A 23,034-nucleotide genomic window follows, 5' to 3' on the forward strand; every position below is an offset into this window, starting at 1 on the left:
TGCCTCCAGATGGCATTTATAAGCCGCATGTCACCGCATTTGCAATGCGTCCCACTGCAACAGCGGAGATAATTTTACAATCTCTCTCTAGTTTCCATACAAAATGCTTGCTTCACACTAGAATTTTAAACAAAGACTTTCTTATTTCTAAATAAGACATAGTGGTCTTACTTAAGTATTCCTTGGTCCCATTTCCTGTTAGTCTGAGCAACTCAGAATAAGTAACAAATATAGGGATTGTCGAAATAAAATAAAGAAGTTTAAAGTGCTTCATGGTTTTTAAAAATTACTTCCTAAAAGGAAGGCAGAATATATAAAAATCAAATAATTAAATCTTAAAGACCAACCCAAGATCTAGAAACGCTTATTCTAACAGGCATAAAATCCAATGAACTGTCGCATACAAACTTTTAATGAAAGAACACAAAAAACTCAAGTACTTTCCTATTTCACAGAGAACGGTGACAGACAATTACGGTCATACTGAGCAGTATTCTGAGATATTTTAACTTCTTAAGGAATACAGTCATTATGGTAGCTGAAAGAATTAAAATAATTTCTGCGCTGCTTCTGTGTGAACAACATAGGCCAGTGGTTCTTCTAACTTTTTGGTCTCAGGACCCCCAAAGAGCCTTTGTAATGATTAGATTTATCGATATCTAATAATTGATTATATTAATTGATATATTTATATTGGAAATTAAAACAGAAAATTTAAAGACATAAAATATAACGTATGTAATTTTATGTTAACAATAGTTGTTAACATAAAAGTTTTATGAAAACGTTTTGAGAATACTTAGCGATAGTAGTAGCATTATTTTCCTTTTTGCAAATCTCTTTAATTGGACATTAGAATGGAAGACAGCCGGGTTCTCACAGACAACTGTGCTCTGCATCCCATCTGCTGTGCTGGGTGGCTTCAGAGAAGGAGGTGCAGCCGGCCTGGGGACACCCATGACAACCTCTCCAGACACTGTGTGTCCTCTGAGGCTCTGTTACAGCGAGCTGCAGTCCTATCACTGAACTTCTCCGACTCTTGGGCAGAGGTCCACCAGTCCACCTTGAACTGTGAATGGCTTTCTACCCAGGTATGCTTTTGTGACATCACATGACGGTCATCTGGAAAAGTCAGCAAACCCTGCGAAGCTGTCAAGTTCTCCAAAATTCTGATTTTCACTTGAGAGCCTGAACCTTATCATTAGCACAGTCACTGTCTTGGTCTCTTGGGTGTCCTGGAGGAGACCTGGCCGTCTGGGCTCACAGCCACACCTGGCACACCCTCCCTGGAGGCACCCCTCATGCCTCAGTGTCAGCAGAGGAGCTCCGTGAGCACTTGTAGTTTCGTCAGACGGAAGAGCGAAAAGACACACACTGAGGGGCTGTGGTGGGGTGATGGAAATATTCTACATCTGGACTGTGGTGCTGGGTGCACAACTTGGTAAATTAATAAAAATCACTGGACATTTACAACAGGCAAATTTTATGGCATTTAAATTATACTTCGATAAAGTTATTTAAAAAGGGGGGGGGCGCTTCCCTGGTGGCGCAGTGGTTGAGAATCCGCCTGCCAATGCAGGGGACATGGGTCCGATCCCTGGTCCGGGAAGATCCCACATGCTGCAGAGCAACTAAGCCCCGTGTGCCACAACTACTGAGCCTGCGCTCTAGAGCCCGCAAGCCACAACTACTGAGCCTGTGTGCTGCAACTACTGAAGCCTGTGTGCCTAGAGCCCGTGCTCTGCAACAAGAGAAGCCACCGCAGTAAGAAGCCAGTGCACCTCAACGAAGAGTAGTCCCGCTCGCCGCAACTAGACAAACCCTGTGTGCAGCAATAAAGACCCAACACGGCCAAAAATAAATAAATAAAATAAATAAATATATATATAAAAAAGACCTAGACCCAAAAATAAAGTTTAACTATGACTCTTCCTGCTCTACCCCGGATGTCATTTCTCAGTGCACATACAGTGGGCGACACCTGCCGACTGGCGCAGCGTTAGTGTCATTAGAGCACTGGCCTCAGGGCGGCCCTGGGTCTCAAGAACACACCTTGAGACCTGCTGCTTTAAACACAAGAGGATGCAGGGATTAAAAAATGGGCAGTAGGGACTTCCCTGGTGCTGCAGTGGTTAAGAATCCACCTGCCAATGCAGGGGACACGGGTTCGAGCCCTGGTCTGGGAAGATTCCACATCCCGCGGGGCAACTAAGCCCGTGCGCTACAACTACTGAGCCTGTGCCCTAGAGCTCGTGAGACACAACTACTGAGCCCACGAGCCACAACTATTGAAGCCCGTGCGCCTAGAGCCCGTGCCCCGCAACAAGAGAAGCCACCGCAATGAGAAGGCTGCGCACTGCAACGAAGAGTAGCCCCCGCTCGCCGCAACTAGAGAAAGCCAGTGCGCAGCAACGAAGACCCAACGCAGCCCAAAATAAATTAACAACAAAAAAAGGGCAGTAAACATTTCTCAAAAGAAGATACACAAATGACCAAAAAGCACATGAAAAGATGCTCCACATCACTAATCATGGTGAAACGTAAATCAGAACCCCACCTCACACCCACGATGATACTATCACAAAATCGGAAAACAAGCGTTGACGAGAAGAACCAGAACCCTGTGCTCAGTGGTGGGATGCAAAGCGATGCAGCCAATGTGGACAACAGCAGAGTGGTTCTTCAAAATGTTAAAAACACAACTACCACCTGACCCAGCCACCCCACTTCCAAGTATATACTGAAAGATGTGAAAGCAGGGTGTCAAAGAGATGTTTGCACACCCACGTTCACAGCAGCATTATTCATAATGGCTAAAAAATGGAAGCAACCCAAATGTCCGCTGATGGATGATGGGCAAGCACACTGTGGTTCATCCACACAGCAGAATATTATTCACTCTTGAAAAGGAAGGAAATCCTGACACCTGCTACAGCCTGGATTACCCTCGAGGACACTGTGCTGAGTGAAATACGCCGGGCACAGATGGACAGATCCTGTGAGACTGTACTTCCATTAGGCACACGGCGCAGTCAAATTCACAGAGACAGAAAGGAGAAGGCAGAGGCCAAGCGCTGGGGAGCTAGTGTTTAATGCAGACAGTTTCAGTTTTACATGATGAACAGAGTTCTGAAGATGGATGGTGGTGATGGCCACAATGTGAATGCACTGAATGCCAATGAAATGTACACTTAAAAACGGCTAAGATGGTACATTTTATATTGTGTATTTTACCACAATTTAAAAAAGGGAAAGAAAGAGGGAGGGAGAGAAAAAGAGAGCAGGAAGGAGAGGATACAGGAGGCCTGGCCCACAGACGGGCTGGGTGCTACTGACAGCTAGGTAATGAGAGACCCAAAACAGAAGACTGTTTAAAGAAAATGCTATTTATGCCTTTGTGGATAGAACTTCATGTCTTGATGACTCAACCTAAATATAAGACAGGTAAAAATACACCATAAACAAAGTATTGGTGTTTTAAAACGTTTCAGTTTGTATTCCTAAGTACATTTTGTTGTCAATGGTCACAAATATCAACGTGTCCATTTGGGCAATTTAACAATAAACCTGCAGATCACAATAACAACAGAAATACAGCTGACAAACATTTTTTAAAAAGCATTTTCAAAGATATAATTTACATACCATAAAATACCCCCATTTAAAGTGCACAATTCAGTGGGTTTTAGTACATTCACAAAGTTGTGCAACCATTGCCACTACCTAATTCTAGAACATTCCATCCCCCAAAAGGAAACCCTGTACCCAATGGCTACCCATCCCTCTCTGGCCTAGACAATAACTAACCTACTTTCAGTCTCTATGGATCTGCCCACTCTGGACAGTTCCTGTAAGTGGAACTGTACAATATGGGGCCTTTCGTGACCGGCTTCTTTTACCTGGCAGTGGCCTCAAGGTTCAACCGCGTTGTAGTATCAGGATGGACCACATTTTGTTTATCCGTTCATGAGCTGATGGACACTGGGGTTGTTTCCACATAGTCACGTAGCTGTTTTGTCTATGCTGCTAGTATGAGTCTTTGCGTGGCTTACGCCTTCATTTCTCCTGGATAGACACCAGGAGGGGAGTGGCCGGCTCAGAGAGCAGCTCCGCCCATCACACTGAGCAGGCTGTGCCCAGGGCAGCCACACCGGTTCACGTTCCCACCAGCTGGATATGCGGTTCCATTTCCCCACATCCTCCCCAAACACGAAAAACTTCATTTTATTTTTAAAGTGACTCTCTTGCTACTGGAGAGAACTGAAACACATTCATCTCAATTCAACACCAATCTTACAAACTGCAGGTAAGCACAAACATTTACATCCAAAACCTTTCTCATAACTAAGAAAAAGCAGGATATGTTCCAGAACACCCATTTCCTTCTGTACTCTATCGCATTATTCTGTAGAATAAACAAACAGTATGGGGGAAAGGTGACTAAATATTAAAAAAATACATTCCTGAAACAAGTTACGGAACAGGCCCAATTAGACTGCAGAAAAGGCCACTTACCACTAGCTTCAGATTTTCCCACTGCGAAATGCCTGACCCACTCCCCGAAACCCCAACTGGGCGCTCGGCGTGACCTGGAGGCACCTCCCCTCCTACTGTGATGTGACCCCCGCCGACGTCCCTGGAGAGGGCACCCTGTCCTCGCCCGTCCAGGCACCTCCCGGTGATGCTGACCTGCAGTACCACCACCAACTTCGCTTCATGGTGTGTGCGCTTCTGGGGCTAAATTCTGGGAAGTACTTCAGCAGTGGGACCCCAAGCACCTGGACCAGAGCCTCTGTGGCCTCAACAGTGGATGCTGCTGCCTCCTGCCCTTGCTGCCACGGGGGCCTCCGGCTGGTCTTGACCGATGGCCAGATTTCTGAACCACACGGTTTGTGGACAGTGCTAACTGGAAATGACTGCAGTACATATATGTGTATGCATGCGTGTTTGTCTCCATCATTTTACTCCAGAAATTCCAGAGATGGGCTGACGTCATTATGAAAAAGAAGTCTTCGTCTTAAGTTTAAATTTTCTGAAATAATGACACTTAAAATACCAAAGTCTTTCAAGACCTGTAACAATTTACTCTCTGCAAGGTACTGCACACGTATGTGCACCCCGAGGGCGGCCACGCTCCCGTTCCACGGGCACAGTGCACACGGAGCCATCGCGTGGCCGTCTAACTCAGACGAGCCGGACTCCCCCACTCGGCAGAAACCAGCAGCACAGAATGAGCACGGCCAAGAGGACACGGCCCCAGCACGCGCTGACCGGGGTCCCGAGCATTCCAGTGCACCCGCATCCTTGGGTCACCTCGAGACAAGGGACAGGATTGTTCGAGGCCACTCGTAGGACGGGGCTCCACCGCCCCCATGCCCCCACCCCCCGTGCAGGCAGCACGCAGCTCCCGTGGGCCTTGTCACGGCCGCTCTCTGCCCTCAGAGTCTCCCCCGTCCCCTGGCTTCACAGCAGTATTCTGGATCCAGGAGAAAGGAGTCTGGCCTCCGGGGCAGGGGGACTGTGAGGTACCAAAGAGATGAATATGGTATATTTTGTACCTTTAACCTGGCCTCTGAATGGTATGGAATTTGATATTGGTGAAGGAGGAGTGGACAATGGTGTCACAACATCTGGAAAAGAAGTACAGGAAGCTCTTGTGAACGTTAGGCTGCATGGGTGGGCTGGGTCACTGTGCGAGGCATCTAGGGTCAGCGCAAAACCCAGGGCAGGAGAAGAACACCTTCCTGCCGTGCGAGGGAAACGTGCAATCAGAGGCACACCAGACGGTGCCGTGACACATGTCTTCCCGGGCTTGAGGGCCCACTGCTCACCAGCCTTGTCACACTGCCACTGTCACAGCTACTTGACTCACTCCGTCCACTTTTCAGGAGGGAGGGGCCTTGCTGCCTTCAGAGGCTGACCCTCTCTATTTAGAAGTCCATTCCAAATGAAAGATATGCCTCTGAGACACCTTGCAGAAAGTGGCAACTCCCCTTACAGAGGGGGGAAAATGTCACAATTGGTGGCTGGGGCATTTGGCCTTATAAGAAGGACCACTTAGAAAAAGAGTTAATATTGTCTACAGTGAAGATACAGGTCTGCGCTAGGCAGGTGGGCCTGGCATTCCAGGGTGAAACGAGCAGGCTGGCTCCCCTCCGAGAGAGGCATTAGAGTGACCAGGAAAGGCCCACAGCTGACATCGATGCACTGCCACTGCCACCACAGTGAGCCCTGAGAACTGCCAGCCTGAGAACTGCCAGCCCTGAGAACTGCCCTGCACAGGCCCAGGGCTGAACCACCACCGCAGTCCCAGGAAAAGCCGAGGCCACACAAGCGGGCCACACAAAGGCCCCTCACTCAGACAGTTACCTTTCATGAAGAATCGGCAGGTGGGACGAGGCCTCACCTTCCTGTCACTGGGGTCCTTCACTTCACCCTCCTCCAGGTCATCATCCTGAAACAGAGGACAACGTGACTTGAAGAGAGACATGTCTTCATGAGGGGAAGAGGCAGGAGGGGCATCTACCAGCACGCACGGCCTTCACTAAACCAGAAAAGGTACTGTCACAAGACTCAGGTCCTGGCCACTCACGTGGCCAAGTTCACGTACATTTTCCAAACCTTAGGCTCCTCATCCACAGAATGGGGGTCTCTCAAAGCTTACCCACAAAAGTGCAGCATCACACAAGACAAACAACATTCTGTGAAGCGCGCGACGCATGATGAAAAGCGGGGGGGCATCATGTTTCTCTTAATAGCAATTCTGGGCAGGAAATGGCTACACTTCGGGTTTTTAAGATTTTTTACATTTAAACAAAATTTATGTCCTTTAAATGAGACACTTTCTCTAATTTAAAAGTCTGGGGGCAAGGAGGAGGGAATTTAGGCGACTCAGGCCAGCGAGCGTATCCACCTTTAGCTTAGACCTGGGCCCTTCTCTTCTGGTTCAGAGATCCTAACCTTGGCTTTAGAATAATGCAGGAGGGTTTAAAGACCACAGCCCGGGTGGGTCTCTCCGCCAGGGATTCCAAAGAGCAGCCTCGACTTGGACCACTGCTCTGCACCCTCCTCAGTCCCCACCTGTGCCCCTGAGACCCCACTCCGGGACCGCCTCCAGCTTGGGCGGGTATCCAGCGCCCTGCTAACATAGTTAAGTAGGTAAGTCCAAGATGGAGCTCCTCACTGCCCCCCACCCCGCCCCCCGGGTCCCAGCCCATTCCAGAGCGCCCTCATGTGGTCAAAGCAAGGGATCACAAGCAGGGCAGAGGTCTGGGAGTCACCTGGACCTTTCTCTCCCCATCTCCTGCAGCGCCACTCTCGTCCAAACTACTGCCCAGTCCCACCTGGCCTGGGGACTGCTTCCTGATGGGTGTCCACACTCCTGAACCCTTCCACATGCTCCCCACAGTGCCGTGACCTTTGCAAGTCTGGCCTGACCATACTCTTGCCTCTCTTCCCCGGCATGTAACTCATCTCATGTCCAGATCGCAGCTCGAGTCCCCTTCCTCAGGGCCCCCCATCTCCCTTCACAACCGGTTCCACAGCCCCCTGCCCCTGGAGCACGGGTCCCAGCCGTCGTGGCTGCCCAACCGGACCCTGCTTTCTGCTCACCACGAGTCACCGCTCCAAGAACAGCGTCAGGCTCAGAGTAAACAGCAAGTATTGATACCGAATGAAGAAATACTGAAGGCAAGCCCTAGATTTATGATGACTTATTTTAAAGCTTAAATATTTGTATAATTTTTGCCTTAAAAATACCAAGTTATTAAAAGGCATTTTATAACAAAAAAGAACAGATGCCTCAGAGTTATATCCCTTAAAAGAGAGAGTCAACAGAATCTCTTTTAGAGAGAAAGATTAAATAAGTTATTCAAGGTTTTTTTTTAAAGGTCCCGAGAATTTATTCATCTTATAACTGAAAACCTGTACCCTGTGAACAACACCTCCCCATTTTCCCGACCCCGAAAATGATTTCAGCTTGAGGAAAATGTGCTGATTTTATGCTATCTGGCAGAAGCCCCCGCCCTTCTGGTCTCCCAGCCGTGCTTTCCTTTCACTACTTCCCTCCTGGCATAACCGCAGTGTGCTATTATCTATTACACAGGAGCTCACATCTAAGTTGAGGCAGATTCTGTTTGTTCTCATTAGAAAAACAAAACTCTTTTGAGAGGTCAGAACTCATTCAAATCTTCTGCTTCGTTTGGAAATCAATGCACAGGAGTTGAAATGATGAGTACAGAGTGACTGCTTTTCAGAAATCAAGATTCAGTCAGTGCACTAGATCGGGTTAAAGAGGCGTCTCTGCAAAGATGTCACTCTCAACATGCACAAGAGCAAGGAGGAGCCAGCTCCCTCGCTCAGACGGGGAGCGCTCACCTGAACCACGAGCCACGAGGGAGCCCTCTGCGGCTTCTCAGACGCCAAGCAGACGAAAACATCAACAAATCACTCAGCAATCGAACACCCGCAAATGTCAACTAACCACTCATTTAGTACAAAGGCCTTTCAAGTGCTGGACAAACAAAAGGAGTTCTTAAATCTTATAAAGAGTTTCCCGCAATTACGGCTCAAGAAGGAGGTCTCTGAAGCCAGACTCCCAGCGCTCAGCGGCTGGACGGCCGTCCTGTCAGGTCGTGGCTGTACCTGTCAGGTGGGAATTGTGACGGGCAGCCCCTGATCCCGGAGCCAGCAGAGAGCAGAGGTCCAGCAAGAAGCAAACTGGCGGGTATAAACAGCTAAAACGGCACCAACAACTCACTCAGGGGGTGAGTGCCAGGCCCTCCACAATTTACAAATCTAGGAGAACCACGGCAGCGTGTCCTTGGGGTGAGTGTGCACAGGGCATGGGGCACAGGGCAGCGTGGATCACACCTGCCACCATGACCATGGACACGGCCCTCCGCCCCAGCCGTGCTCTCCCCCACTGACCTTCCGAGCACCCAGAGCTCCCACCCGGGGCGCGAGTATCATCGTGATAGAAAAATCCCTCAGAGGCAACATGTCAAAACGTTGAGTGAGGGGAGCATGGGTGACTTTCACTTTCTCCTTTGTGCAGGTTTTTATTTTCCTTAAAATGAAAACAAAACCACAAAGCCTGTATATGACCTAAATAACAAAAAGAAGTCATTTCCCACCCATCAGCTCCGCAGTCTCGGCAGGTAAGGAAGCAAGATGTGGCACGTGCCCTGGAGCAGAGGCCCAGGCACCCTCCGGGCCAACCAGGGGCTCCCCGAGCCCTCAATTCTGCACCTGTGAAGTGGGGTAGCAATTAGGGTCTATAATCCCGCATTCACACCCTTTGGGGCCAGAGGTCATGTTCTGGCCTCAGAAAGGCGATCGGGTGGGTGGAGCGGCGCCTGGGACGGACAGTCATCCTCCTGTGAGGGGACCAGCTCACAGGCGGTAAATACAAAGCCACAAACGGCCTCCATGGGCTCTGGCCAGGTGAGCTGGCAGAAGGAGAGCTCTCCCACCCCAGAGCTCTGGGCTGCTCCGCTGAGCAGGGACGGTGGCCCGGGCCCCTCAACCGCCCCGAGGGAGGCGGCAGGCCTTACTTAGTCCCTTGTGGCCAGGCCGCCATGGCTGCTTCCCCGGATCCCACCAGGGGACAGTGCTGTGGACATCCCCAAATCCCTAAGCCCGAGGGCTCACCTGCCTGGAAGCCCTTTGGCAGAAGATACTGTGTGTCCAGACGCGAAAGGAGCAGGCAGATGTGAACAGGAGAAAAGACAAAAGACCGTCTGCAAAGAAAACGCCTCCAAGTATATCTGTCTGTGGCTGGGCCCAAGGAGTCATGTGGCCCGTCCACTCGGGGCGCGCCCACCCCGCCCCATCTCTGAGCGCGCACCCTATCAGTGTGACAGTCACTGACGAAAGGAGGAAGGGCACACTCCAGGTGGCTGAAGTTCTGTCAACCAGATGACAAGAGAGATATAAAAAAGAGAACCAAGTCCATAAGCGGAGGAGGCAAAGGATGGACCAAAGATGGAAGGCCCTGAGTCTGTCAAGGTGAATCACAGAGCCACGAAGGAAGGGGTCTGTGTGCAGAACTCAGCAGGGCTGCGGGAGTGAGCCAGGCAGGCCTCACACGGCCGCGTGCTCTGTGTGCCTGTCCTAAGCGTGGCTTCCTGCACAGGTGAGACCGCTGACGAAGTCGAACTCACCCGCGCTTCAGCTGTCGGTTGTCGGGGACCCTCAGCCCCCCCACAAATAAACCGGGTGCTGTAAATAGGTGGCCCACGATCCTGTTTGCAAAATCCCATCCCCACTGCAGCAGGGAGTGGCACTTCCAGAAAGGCATTTGTATCTGAAGGTAGCACACCAAAACATATAAAAGTAATTCAAGGCCTGAGTTATAAACTACGTGGTTCAGACAAAAGAATGTCAAAGGTTTATTGTACAAATTGATGTCACTATTAAGGAAACCACTAACAGAGCAGGAAAGCTGGGGAGGGTGGGGGTGACTCCCCCCCAAATCAATTCACCTGTCCCAGTGACCCAAAATCTACAAGGGAAAAAAGAGGGACAGTGTACCCCAACAGGAAAGAAAAGTGCTTCTCAGTTAAAAGGAGGATAAATCACAGGGCCTTTGAGACGCTTCCACTCAGCTGGCCGTTCCCAGCTATTCCAGGCCTGGATGCTGAGGGGAGACGGGCAGTGAAGTGCAGGAGGGGCCCTGGAAACGGTGAGCCTCTTCAAAGAGTCAGCGGGGCTGCAAGACCCCTGCCAGACGTGGAAAAGCTCAGGGGCCTCAGTGAACGCACTTTTGAGGTGTGAGCCAAAGTGCCCTTTTCTTCTGCATAATAACATCCAGGTAGTTCACTTCTGATACCAAAAATGTGCTTGAAAGCAATGGGGAAAAGGCCCCCTGGGATGGATACTTTCCACTTGGACCAGAGGCTACTTGGCACGGATTTAAACTGAAGGGGACCAGGCCAAAGTCCTGTCAGAAGTAGGCTGCTCATGGACCCAAGTGCACACCTCTGGCTCCCTGTCCATCTCGAGAGAGAAAGATACAGGAGTGTGTGCTTGCGGGAACGTGGGGCGAACTCTCTAGCCGAGATTCTGACGACGAAGGACGGACGGGAACTGGGATGGAGAGAGCAGAAGCAAAGCAGCAGTAGTTTTTCAATACGAACTAATGTGTGTCTACACTGGGTTCTTCCAACAGCGGGCAGTGCGGGTGCTGGTCACCCACACGCAGTGCCTGAACTGTCTCTTTATGCGAATGGCTCTCCGGTGTACACCTTCCACCCACTGCCACCCCCACCTCAATGGCACTCGACTTCAATGCGCCCCAAAGCAGCTGGAGTTCGCCCGTCTGCTGAGAGGGCAGTTACTGGCTGTCTCCAAAGTGCCAGGTCCTGGGAACAGAGGGGCAAAGCCACGCAGGTCCCAGGCTTAGGGAACTTGTGTCCTTGGAGGTGTGGGCACGGAAGAGCAAGAGAAACAAACACACTAAGGACCCAGTCAGTTCACACTGTGGAAGCCCAGCAGAGGCACCGAGCCAGATGTAACAGAGTCGGGGGCAGGAGGCAGAGCCTGCAGAAAGGAGCAGACATGGGAGGAAGCCAATGGTTAAAGGATGGGGAGGAGCCTGGAACGCAGGTGCGCTCCCATGAGGGCCCAAGTCTCCATTCATAGTGCCCATTCCCGTCTAGGCCTGCCTATCCCTGGGGGGTGATGGGCTCTGCCCTTCCCAGTTACAACCCCAGCGTGTTACAATGAGCCTGACACACTGCAGGGTCCGTGGGGCTGTGTGTGGGAAGGGCAGTGCCACCCCGTGGCTGAACGAAGCTGTGCTCTGTTTCCAGGAGCCTGTGGGTCCAGTAGGGCTGTGAGGCCCTTGCGAGAGGTGCCAGGCAGGCACAAGCCAAACCAAGCAACCATCTAGGATCAAGTGGGCAAGAAAGTCAAACTGGATTTCTATTTCACCTGCTGTTTCTGGGGGAAACCAGCAAACCTCCAGACGATGGGTGCTTTCCCGGGCCAGCTCAGTCAACCCAATGTCCCACGCCACCACATCTAAGTGCGGCAGGAAAGCCCGGGGGTGCGATGACGGCAAGGCCCCCCGGGACCTGCAGGGAGACACCTACCTGTCCACATATGATCATGGAAAGGCAGGAAGGTAGATGAATTTTCCCATACAGCTTATTCAACAGTTGAAGCAAGAAGAGCTTGCAACTGGTCCTTTCTTAATGGGAAACAGACTGCCCAGAACGCCGGCCACGGCACCCCAGTCATCAGGAGCCCCTCAATCCTTGGTGGCAGGATGCAGACGTGGCTTTCCTCTTTGTAAACTGAAAAACCAAACTCATGGGCAACCTCAACCAAAGATTTCATCTTCTGCCCAAAATGTCGTCCAAGCTGATTACCTGGAGTCTCACGGCACCTCCTTTTCCTCTGGTAACCCTGTGGTCAAGGTGAACCTTCCAGATGGGAGGGAAGCACAGCTGGCGAAACCTAAGAGTGTTCATAGATGATGTCCCGACAATACCCTTCTAAGTGAATACAGTATTAATAAGTGACGGCTGCTAATTTAGGAGACCATCTCCTACACTTAGTTGTGAGAAGATAAAAGATCTAAAATTCTAAGCTTGTAACTACATACACGATCTTGGAACGCCCCACAAGGTTCTGCTCTCGTGAACCAGAGTTTGAGAAGCACGGCCACGGCGACGCAGCATCCATACCAGCTGTCGCAGGAGCCTGGCACTTCCGGCGAGCCGGGGCTATGCACTTGACCAGCCCCTTCTCTCTCGGTGACCCAGAGCGGTTCCGAGGCGCTCCTCGCACCTCTCGCCACAGCGACTCTCCAGTGAGCAGAATCTCCTTTCCGGGATATTAAAAGCCCCAGATCTTGTCAATCTGCTCCGTCCCTCTCTCAACCCCTTTTAGTAAAAGCATTTCTCAGCAGGACTTCAGGCTCTTCCCCCCACAGACTCAACTTCTTAAAAGATCGTGACAGAAATTCTTTCAACGGAATCATCTGTCATAAAAACCCAACCTGCGCACAACTAAGATGATTATTACTGGGTACCTTGTCCTTAATCTGAAGGCCAGATTAATTTAAATAAGTTATAACAATGTGATGGCTTGGTCAAAAGCCAAAGCGTTCTGACACACAACCCCATTTTATCCAGTCCTGAGGGTCTTTTTAGGGACACTCCCAAAGAAGCTTGGCCTAGCTGTGACCCTCAGCAGAGAAGAAGGGCAAACATAAAAATGCCTAAAGTAATAGAGAAAGCTGGAAGGAAGTTTTTTCAGGCTCAAGAACCTAACAGGGGACCTCCCTGGTGGCGCAGTGGTTAAGAATCCACCTGCCAATGCAGGGGACACGGGTTCGATCCCTGGTCCGGGAAGATCCCACACGTCGTGGAGCAACTAAGCCCACGCACCACAACTACTGAGCCTGCGCTCTGGGGCCCGCAAGCCACAACTACTGAGCCCACGTGCCACAACTACTGAAGCCCACAGGCCTAGAGCCCGTGCTCCACAGCAAGAGAAGCCACCACAATGAGAAGCCCATGCACGGCCACTTGCCGCAACTACTGAGCCCGCACACCTAGAGCCCATGCTCCGCAACAAGAGAGCCAGGGAATGAGAAGCCCGTGCACTGCAACAAGAGTAGTCCCCGCTCGTCGCAACTAGAGAAAGCCCACGTGCAGCAACGAAGACCCAGTGCAGCCAAAATGAATAAATTTATATATATAAATAAAAGAACCCAACAGGAACTGAAATCCACAATGGTTCTAGTTGAATACTAACTCAAATATTACTTACAGACAGCAAAGAAAAAGGCAGAAAATTACCGCTTGTTTAAAAAAAAAAAATCTAGAATTTTAACGCAATCCAACCAACAGCACCAGATGAGTGAGGGTCCACGGGACTTCTGCCAGCTACCGAATGGAAGACAGTTTTCTGACTGTAGCCCACATCCCCTGATTTCAGCGCTCCCTCATCACCACGGTGATGGCTCCCAGCACACGCCTCCTGTCCCCCTCCTCCGGGGGCGCTGCCGGCGGCTCCGCTGGGCATACTCACGTCGATCTCTCCGTCGTCGATCTCTCCGTCGTCATCCTCTTTTCTTTTCTCCTTGGCGGCCTCCACGGGCTCCCTGTCCTCCACGCCGTGGACGCCCGCCTTCCCGTCCTCCCCGGGAGCCCCTTCTCCCCTCTCCTCGTCATCCTCAGGCCCGGCCTTCTCGGTGTCGTCCTCGTGCGTGGCGGGGGCAGGCTCCTCGGGGACCTCCTCGTCGTAGTCTAACTCGTGCTCGTCCAGGTCCCTGGTGACCGACGAGGCCTCGTCCCTCAGGTCGCTGGTGCGGTCTTCCTCCCCCCGGTCCCCCTCGGCCCGCGGGGGGCTGGCCGGGCCCCCGCTCAGCTCCGGAGCCTCAGAGTCCCGGTCCTCCTCGTCGGAGCGGCTCTCCTCTTCCTCCTGACTCAGTCCCGGGGCGACGTTCTCCTCGTCCTCCGCGTCGGAAGCCCTCCCCCCCGCTCCATCCAGATCCTGCTCAGACCCACTTTCCCTCAGGATGTCATCGTCCGAGAGCCCCTGCTGCTCCTCTTCTTCATCCTCTGGAGAGCGAGGGTCCCGGTCAGGGCTCTCGGCCACATCCATCGGTACCCACGGTTCTGCAAAACAAAGAGAACACACGCTCACAGCATCCAGCAAAGGGGCCAGTCAATCTCGCGCCGGTCTGCTGGGCCCCATGCTTGCCTCCGGCCTGCAGGAGGGCTCAGCCCCGCCCGGCTACTCCACATCCCAGACCCCAGGCCGCAGACCACCGGCACCGCACCCCAGGCCTCTGCGGGGCCGGGCCGAGCGCGCGGAGCTGTGTGCCAGGAGCCTCACGTCTGGAGCCACCGGGTAGCGAGAGAGCCGGCGTGCCCACCTCCATACGGGGCACCCCGCCTGGTTATCAGACAGTGGGCAAGAAGACGGGCATTGCAAGCGACAGCTTTTTGGGTTCGTAAAGTAATTACTTGTGAAATTCAGGAAAACGTGCATTCGGAAGGAGGTGGCAACAGTGAAGGCAGCGCCTGGCCTCTTCCGGAGTAGTCACCCCGCAGGGTCTGGAACAGAAACCCGGCCTGCCTTTGAGAGCCCCCAGGACATGGGCCATCTCCCGTTCCTGCACGTCTCTCCAGGTCAGGCCGTGAAGGCCGCCCGGAAGGTCTTCGTGCACTGTGATTCTCGAGAACCACTGTTCCAGGACAGGCAGGTCGTGGGAAAGAACTCTGGCAGAAAATCTTACATATTTAAGGAGTTTCTTATATAAAAAGACCAACAGTGTCATTTTAGAAGATTTCATTTCTATTTTCACTCACTAGATTTAATTATAAAGTGACTATTTTCTGGTTTTCCCACCCCAACGTGCAAAGATAGGACATTGTTCCATTGGTTCTAAACGCAGGTTGCAGAAGGTGGGTTGAGACGGTGTGTGCATGAAATCGACACCAAACAGCCTACAAGCAAACATTTACCATCCGCCATGCAACGGGTAGTGAGTAACCACGAAGCTGGTGTGAGACAGCAGGAACAGTGAAGGCTTTAATGTTCACTTGATTCTTCAAAATTTTTTATTTAAAATAACGTATGCCCCAGTCATGCTACTTGGTACCTCAGTGAGATCTGGAAACGCACAAGTATATTTACATACTTTATATAAAATTATTTTATGCATTTACGTAACTAAAAATTTAAAGTGTATCTTTTAAATTTATACCTTCAAAAGGAGAACCTATGTTTAAAGGTGCACATACCAAGAGTTGGTATCTGAACCCACAGTTAAAAACAGTTTTGTTTTGTTTTTTTGCTGTTAATGGAAATTGTTAAAATTCAGCAAACATGAGGACAAGTTACTTAAAATTCATCACTTTATAAATAAAAAAAAATGGTTAGCACTAAAAGAAATTTACAAACCAACCAATCCATTCAAAGTCACTTAAAAGTAGACGGCTTTGAAAATGATTCACTTTTCAGTCTTCTAACCACACTATCCAGAGGTAGGACTACTGGAAAGAATCATTTAAAAGTTAGCCCTAAAATGGTGCATTTTGCTGCCCCGCGGCTTCCTGGCTTCCCTGTGCAGGGCAGAGCCTGTCACCACACACATCACCCCTGCAGCCCAGGGCACCGCGCAAGGCAAGAAGGCGACCGCGGACAGGGCCCAGCACCCGCACCTCTTCCAGACAGAGCGCGGGGGCCTTGGGGCAGCCAGTCAGGGGCCAGTGGCAAACCGGCAGCCTCCCCGCTCCTTGGCTAATGACATCAGTAAAAACTGGAGATTTTCCTTTGTGTATGACGTCCTATGCCTACCCTTGTACAGTTTTGATTACATTGTATATATCGAAACCTCTCCACAGAAGGGCAGGGACTTTCATTCCCCAGCTGCTCAGGCTGGCACCCGGGACCCTGTAGGCAGGCAGTCACCCGCAGCTGGTCACTGAGCCTCAGACATATCCCTACTGGAAACCTGACAAATTCTGATTCTCACATCATACAGGCTAATGGCAACCTTGGGAACCAAGTCGCCTCTGAAATCAATCAACTGGTAATCAAAATTAAGTGTCCCCTTACACTAGTTTAAAATCCACAAAACTGATACTCTAGCTTTGCAACATATTATCCTGTTCATGGCACAGAGGCTCCCTCACTAGTAACTTGATAGCAGCCCCTTCTTGGGGCCCAGGTGCCAAAAGGTTTCACTGTCATGATTAGGTCCAACCAAATTGCTCTTATATTCTGGCAAACGTCGATTTAAACCCTAGGGTAAGAAATGGGAGAGAGAATGCCTAACTCCAACTATATGAGCTCAAGCAAGTGGGCCATGTCTTTCCGGGACACATGGAACAGGGCACACAGTGTGGGCTTCTGATCAGAACCCGAATCCCGGCGCTGCTGCTTCCCAGCTTTAGGGTCTTGGGCAAATTATGCAAACTTGCCAGACCCCAGTTTCTTCATCTGAAACACGGGGAAACAGCATCAGAAGTGGTTGCGACACCTAAATGAGATCAGCCTGTTGGCTTCCAACACCCACACCCCTCTCCCCACCAGACTGCGGTCAGCCTCCTGGGTGCTCAGGAAACAGCCATCCAGCACACGCCGGACAGTCACCTGTGCACGACCACGTGCGCGATAAGATCAAGTCCCCCACCTGCTGAGAGACCACTACTCCGCCAGGCACTCGACCCAGCTCCTCGCATCAACCCTGCAAACAAGTGCGGCCCCGCTCACAGAGAAGGACACCAAGGCCACGTGGCCACCGGGCGCGATCGGGGCTTGCATCTCCGAGCTGCTGCCGGAGCAGGTGCCCAGTGCCGGCGCCGGCCCGATGCATGAAACCAGCTCCCGCTAACTGCCCAGGGACTAACCCCCACCTACCGCCCTTGTTTTGGCAGGAAGATGGGACCCGAGCTCTAACTGACTTTACACGTTCTTTTTTGGAACAGAGCCCTCACATAAGTCGGGGACTTCTACTAAAGCAGTACCTTTTGCCTGTCGTTCTTTTCTCCCTTCTAAAGGTCTGTGCTGATCCGTCTAGGTTGCTATCTTAGCCCTTCTAGAACCAAAAAGACACATTTTCACGGAGACGGAAAAGTAACTATATGATCCATACAGACTATTAAAGAACAGTGATGAGCATACGGGAATCAAACTTGTGACACCAGCCACTTATTTATTTTAAATGTGTCTAAAGCTTCAACCTTAGGCACTTACACTAAAGGTGAATCTCATAAAAGAAGCCCTCACAAAGGTGCACACTTCTACACCGACACCACAGGAAATGCTGCCTCCGATTAAAATCCTGAGGCTGCTGTACTGTGTGTAAAAAAGAAGCACTTGCAGAGCCTGCATGTCCCCCAAAGTTTGTATTATGGAATTCACTTCAACCTTCCAAGCACAAAGCTAACTCCCCTCCTCTCACCGGCAGTTTTCAGTGCTGACCAGAAGGTGGTAGAGTGAAAGGCCCTGTGTGCACCTGTTCTTATCGGGGAGGACTAGCGCTGTCAGCCTTCTGGGCAGCACGGATTGCTCTGAGAATCTGAGGAAGGGGATGGCTCCTCTCCCTAGAAAAACCTGGACATACACAATTTATCCCCCACTTTCGGAGTTCAAAACCTCCTGAGGTCCACCCACTGAGGACTCCTGCCCTAAGTATGCTGTACATTATTCTACTACATACCCAAACTCGCCACACTGTATACCCAACTATCTGTGTGCAAAGTCTGTTGGGAGACCCCCCCGCCCCCGACCCCATGAAGGGCCTGAGTGGAAGGGCTCAGAATCACCTGGGTTCTCCGAGCTCAGCAAACGGCTGGCACTTGGTAGCAGAGCTACCATATAACTTATTGTCTGAACTTGGGGGCGTGTTTGAGACTGAAAGGGGGCACTGTTAACCATTACAGCAGGCATGAGCCTGGCTGTCCTAGGCATACTGGGACACACAGTCACCCTTAGCAGGCTCTGACAATCTCCTGAGCAAAGGGGTCCCATCTCTTCTTTCCCTGTGGAACCTCCTGGGATTTTCCAATCTGAGGCTACACACAGGTGAACAGCTTGCAGAGGAAAACATGCCAAAGAATCTTCCCGCTTATCAGAAGCACCCTGAGTCACACCCCGCTGCACAGAAGGGGTGTGTCCCCGGGGGTCAGAAGACGGTGTGTGTTCCGGGCCCCGCTCTGGGCGAGCTAACTGGCTCTCTGGGCGTCAGTGTCCTGTTTTGAGATTAATTCAATTTGGCCAATATCTGAGCACGTGCTCTGTGTCAGGAGCCAAGAAAACCATGTGGTCTATTAAATGCACACAGTGAAATGGAGGGTCGTCTGCACGTCTTCACGACCCCCAGGCTCACTATTCTTACTCAGTCTTTTCTTCTCACACAATCACCCGTCATCGAGCGTTCTTGGCAAAGTTTAGAACTCTTTAGTCCTTTGACCCACAAGACAGTGAACTTGCCTGGAGAACAGAATAACAGTGTCCATCACTGTGTCTCCCCAGCGTACTACACTGGCAGACGGGGACTGAGAGACGCTGCCTGAATAAATCACAAAGTCTCATTACTTGATAAACCACCTGTTGCACGCCAGAAAGAAACTTGAAGTAACTGCCTACTTTTTAGAAGACTATTCTAGAACTGAGACAGAGTGGGTGCTGCCTCGTTTCCCAGCGGTCATTCTGGAAGGCTGCAGCCTGACTGCAAGGACACTGGTACGGTACACAACAGGTGGGAGCTTTTCCTTCTCAGCAACCTTTAGAACCTGCAGAACACTCCCCTGGCACTCTCAGTGGCCCCAAGTCTTCCCCCTCTCACGGTGGGTCACTTTGACAAACCGCAGGAAGCTGTTCAGAGCCTGGTCTGGTAAGTGAGGTGAGTTCCCAAGCCAGGTAAGATGGGTTTTGGTCAAACATGGGGTGTGACTATTGAATGAGACTGATTTTTCTCCTATGGCTTGTATATTTACTACGGCTTGTATATTTACTACCAAAACAGCAGTTCCAAAGAGGTTTTGGCAAAGGAGCACCAATGAAATACAAGCCTAACCTTCCAGGATAATGATTTTTAACAGAGCAGTCCCTATCTGAATGCCCAAGTTCTGGTACATCTGGTTAAAATTCAGACTCATAACTTCATGGATTTACAACATCCAAAGGAAGGATGTCAAGGTTGGTGACAGACACCATCCCCAAACTGACTAAACTTGACATCAAACGACTCCTCAGGGAGGAAGCACTCACCTTGAGATGATCTGTGGAAAAGGAAAAAACCTCTTCAGCGTTTGATCGTTTCCCACCCAGAACCGGAGACAAGTTCCAGCCTCTGGGACACACCTGATTGGTTTCCAGAGCTGGCTGGGCTCCACACATGTGCTCAGATTGTAAAGTCATCAGGCAAAGACTCCCCTGCCTGGGAAGCGGGAATCAGCCTGGGTCCAGGCTCACCCTGAGAATCCCAACCTCTGCTCTGGGACAGGACCACTCCACAGGCAACACGAAGGAGATGAGAATCAAAGGAGAAAAGATGACAGCACTGCTATGTCTCTAAATGCCCCCTTCGTCCATTCTCCCCAAATTGATCTGAAGAACTGACCTGCTCTCACAGATAGAGAGCTGAACAGCTCATTTAAGATGATCAACCACTCTAGCCGGCAAACTCAGCTGTCATGAAGTAGTCAGTAACACTGAAGTTTTAGCAGGAGTAAGGCTGAAAGTCTTTAAGTCTTAGGTTCTCCCAGCAATGAGCCGGCATCCTTTGGGCTCTTAACCAAAGGGGCACAAGGAATTTTATTCCAAAGAGTGGCTCGCGTCTTGGGACACAGCCAATAGGTCCTACCTGTGCCTCCGGGAAGCCGAGGGAGCAAGTTCCAGGAGGCTCCGGGGAGCTCAAAGCTCCCGAAGAGCCTATCCCCAATCCGGAGGGCGAACCTGTGTGCCTCCTTCCGCCCCCCCCACCCCATCCTTGTGGGCGGAAAGCAATGCCACGCGAATATCCCGGAAGAGAAATGACAGCTTCGGGAGATCAACCCCACTGCAGAGAGCGGAAGCAGCTGTCGGGCGCTCGACCTGAGGGGGTCCAGGACCCCCAGGCCGGCTCGCCCGGAAGGAACGTGGGATCGTGCCTAGCTCAGCTTCCCTTTCCCGGGGCCCGAGAGCCACGCTTCGGCCGGAGGCAGCCTGGAGCGCTCCCCGGAGGCGGAGGCGGAGGCGGCGGGGCTCCCGGGCCTCGGCTCCGCGCCGCCGCCACGCTCCCCGCCCGGCCGCCTCGGCCTCCTCCTCCCGCCGGCCCGGCCTCCCGCCATCGCCACCACTTACCTCAGCGCAAGGGCAGAGAGGGGGCCACGGCTTCGCAGGTGTCGGGGCGGCGCGGAGATGAGGTCCCTCAGCCCTTCGGCTCCTCACAGGCTCCGGCTTGAGACGCGACGCGGGCGGAACAAACGGGCTCCACTACCCGCGGGGGCCGGCCATTGTGCGACGTCATCAGGCCGCGACGGTTGTCTGCGGCCCGGCGGGCTTCCCTCGCTTGCCACGCCCTCCGTCCGCTTCCTTCCGGCCTCCGCGCGGCCGCCCCCGCCCGAGATAGCACGGCGCAGGCGCGGCCGGGGCACCGCCCCTGGGGCGGGTCTCCGAGCCGGCGCCCCGCCCGCCTAGGCGCAGGGAGGGCCTCGCGAGCCGAGCGGTCTCGTGACCGGCGAGCGCCGGTTCGCACCTGGCGGTGCGCTCTGCTGGCGGTACCGGACTCGCGGAGGTGGGTCCTGCGACCTCGGGGCTCGGAACTTACCTGCTAAGTTCCGGCTGAAGAGGTCCCAGCCAAAGTAAATCCTTTCCGGGAAATGAGTTTAAATAGCAAACCTTAAACATATTAAACTTCTTCCCGGGGACTAAATAGCTCCCTCTCTGTTAAATATAATCAATGCAACGCAAAATTAATCATTTTCGAGAAACTGGGTTTAAATGTCAAAGACTAAACATTTTTTTGACAAAGAAAATATTTTTATTTGTAGAACAAATATTCTAAGAAATGATGACATAATAAAATTAACAGAGTTGATGTGATGTCGAGACACAAATAAGTATGTAATGCTATTGATGATTAATCATTTTGTTTCATCCAACCTCCCACCGATTATTTTAGGGAGCATCTCTGGTGTATTTCTGACTGAATCTTAAGCATGATGTATCCAGGTGATTCAATTAGGAAATCTTTGAAAGAATGAAGCCTAAACATTTTTTTAAAACTATTTCTGTGCAAGTAAATAGTTCCTGCTTTATCAAGTATAATCAGTCCAACACAAAATTTAATCATTTTTTTGAGATATTGAGTTTAAATGTCAAAGCTTAAACATTTAATTTTTATTATTATTTTTTGTAGGCAATCCAGTGTTGAAAAGCTTGCTTCATCATTTTGTGGTGTCATCTTTGGGTTAAGAAACAGGATCAACTAAAAAGAAAATTTCATAGAGTCCTGGTGGATTTTACCACACTGTGGCTTGTAACCTATTTGCTGGAAGCACCATAAAGTTCTCAGTAGTAAAAATCAACCTTAATTAGCTTATAAATTGAAAAGCAAATATTTTTTTGTGTGCTGTCTTAGAATGAGAGGTCCAGGGTGGGATTTTCCCCATAGCAAATAATAAAAATAGGACTCCTGGCTGGCAAAAGGACATAGACCACTGAAAGCTTAAGCATTTAAAACTATTCCCAATGTTGTTAAAAAGTAGCAACAGGTCCAAAATGGAGTCACTTATGCTAAGCCTATCAAGACTTAATACCTAATTTAATTGAAGTTGTAGCCTTCCCTAGAGTGGTAATTTAAACCCATCAGTCAGCACTGGGGAGGTGATCTGCCTAAGACCCCTGCATCCCTTAAGAGAAGGAAGGTGCCCTTGCTGGAAGTAACCCACCCTTTTAACTTCCTTGTCCCACCCTCCTGTGCCTATAACAACCTCCATTTTGTACAGCTTTTAGAAGCCTTTCTGCTTGCTAGATGGCATGCAGCCTGATTCATAAATTGTGGAATAAAGCTAATTAGATCTTCAAGTTTACTCAGTTGAATTTTTAACACTGATTTCTTAAAAATAATCAGCTCAAAAAAACAGAAACAAAAACAAAATAATAATCAGCTCAACACAAAAGTTAATCATTTTTTAAAGATACTGCGTTTAGGGGCTTCCCTGGTGGCACAGTGCTTGAGAGTCCGCCTGCTGATGCAGGGGACACGGGTTCGTGCCCCGGTCCGGGAAGATCCCACGTGCCGCAGAGCGGCTGGGCCTGTGAGCCATGGCCGCTGAGCCTGTGCGTCCGGAGCCTGTGCTCCGCAACGGGAGAGGCCACAGCAGTGAGAGGCCCGAGCACTGCAACAACAACAACAACAAAAAAGATACTGCGTTCAAATATCAGAACTTAAAATTTTACACTCTTTCCATGTGGATAAACAGCTCTGTATCTTATTAAATGCACTCAGCTTAATGTCCTTGATCAGAAGGACATCATGTGGCATTGGGAGTATTTTTACAGCTTACCAGCTGCCTTCAC

At 50.8% G+C, this 23,034-nt stretch overlaps 1 protein-coding gene across 2 annotated transcripts in view; it reads right to left on the reverse strand.

Annotated features, from left to right (window-relative positions):
• Nucleotides 1-20,999, reverse strand: part of ZC3H18 (zinc finger CCCH-type containing 18) — a 50,416-nt gene extending 29,417 nt beyond the window's left edge. The window contains exons 1-4 of one of the 2 annotated variants that reach the window (XM_029205772.1): nucleotides 20,815-20,999; nucleotides 14,044-14,633; nucleotides 6,370-6,454; nucleotides 5,559-5,630 (exon numbers count right to left, since the gene is read on the reverse strand). In XM_029205772.1, the coding sequence (XP_029061605.1) occupies nucleotides 5,559-5,630; nucleotides 6,370-6,454; nucleotides 14,044-14,619 (733 nt within the window). In that variant the 5' untranslated portion in view covers nucleotides 14,620-14,633; nucleotides 20,815-20,999. The remainder of the gene's footprint in view (nucleotides 1-5,558; nucleotides 5,631-6,369; nucleotides 6,455-14,043; nucleotides 14,634-20,814) is intronic. The other variant, XM_029205764.1, reaches the window with a different exon arrangement.
• Between the last annotated feature and the right edge of the window lie 2,035 nt (nucleotides 21,000-23,034).

This window comes from Monodon monoceros, unplaced genomic scaffold (assembly GCF_005190385.1).
Source record: "Monodon monoceros isolate NGI ecotype Baffin Bay Population unplaced genomic scaffold, NGI_Narwhal_1 Super_Scaffold_10, whole genome shotgun sequence".
NCBI classification, from domain to species: Eukaryota; Metazoa; Chordata; class Mammalia; order Artiodactyla; family Monodontidae; genus Monodon; species Monodon monoceros.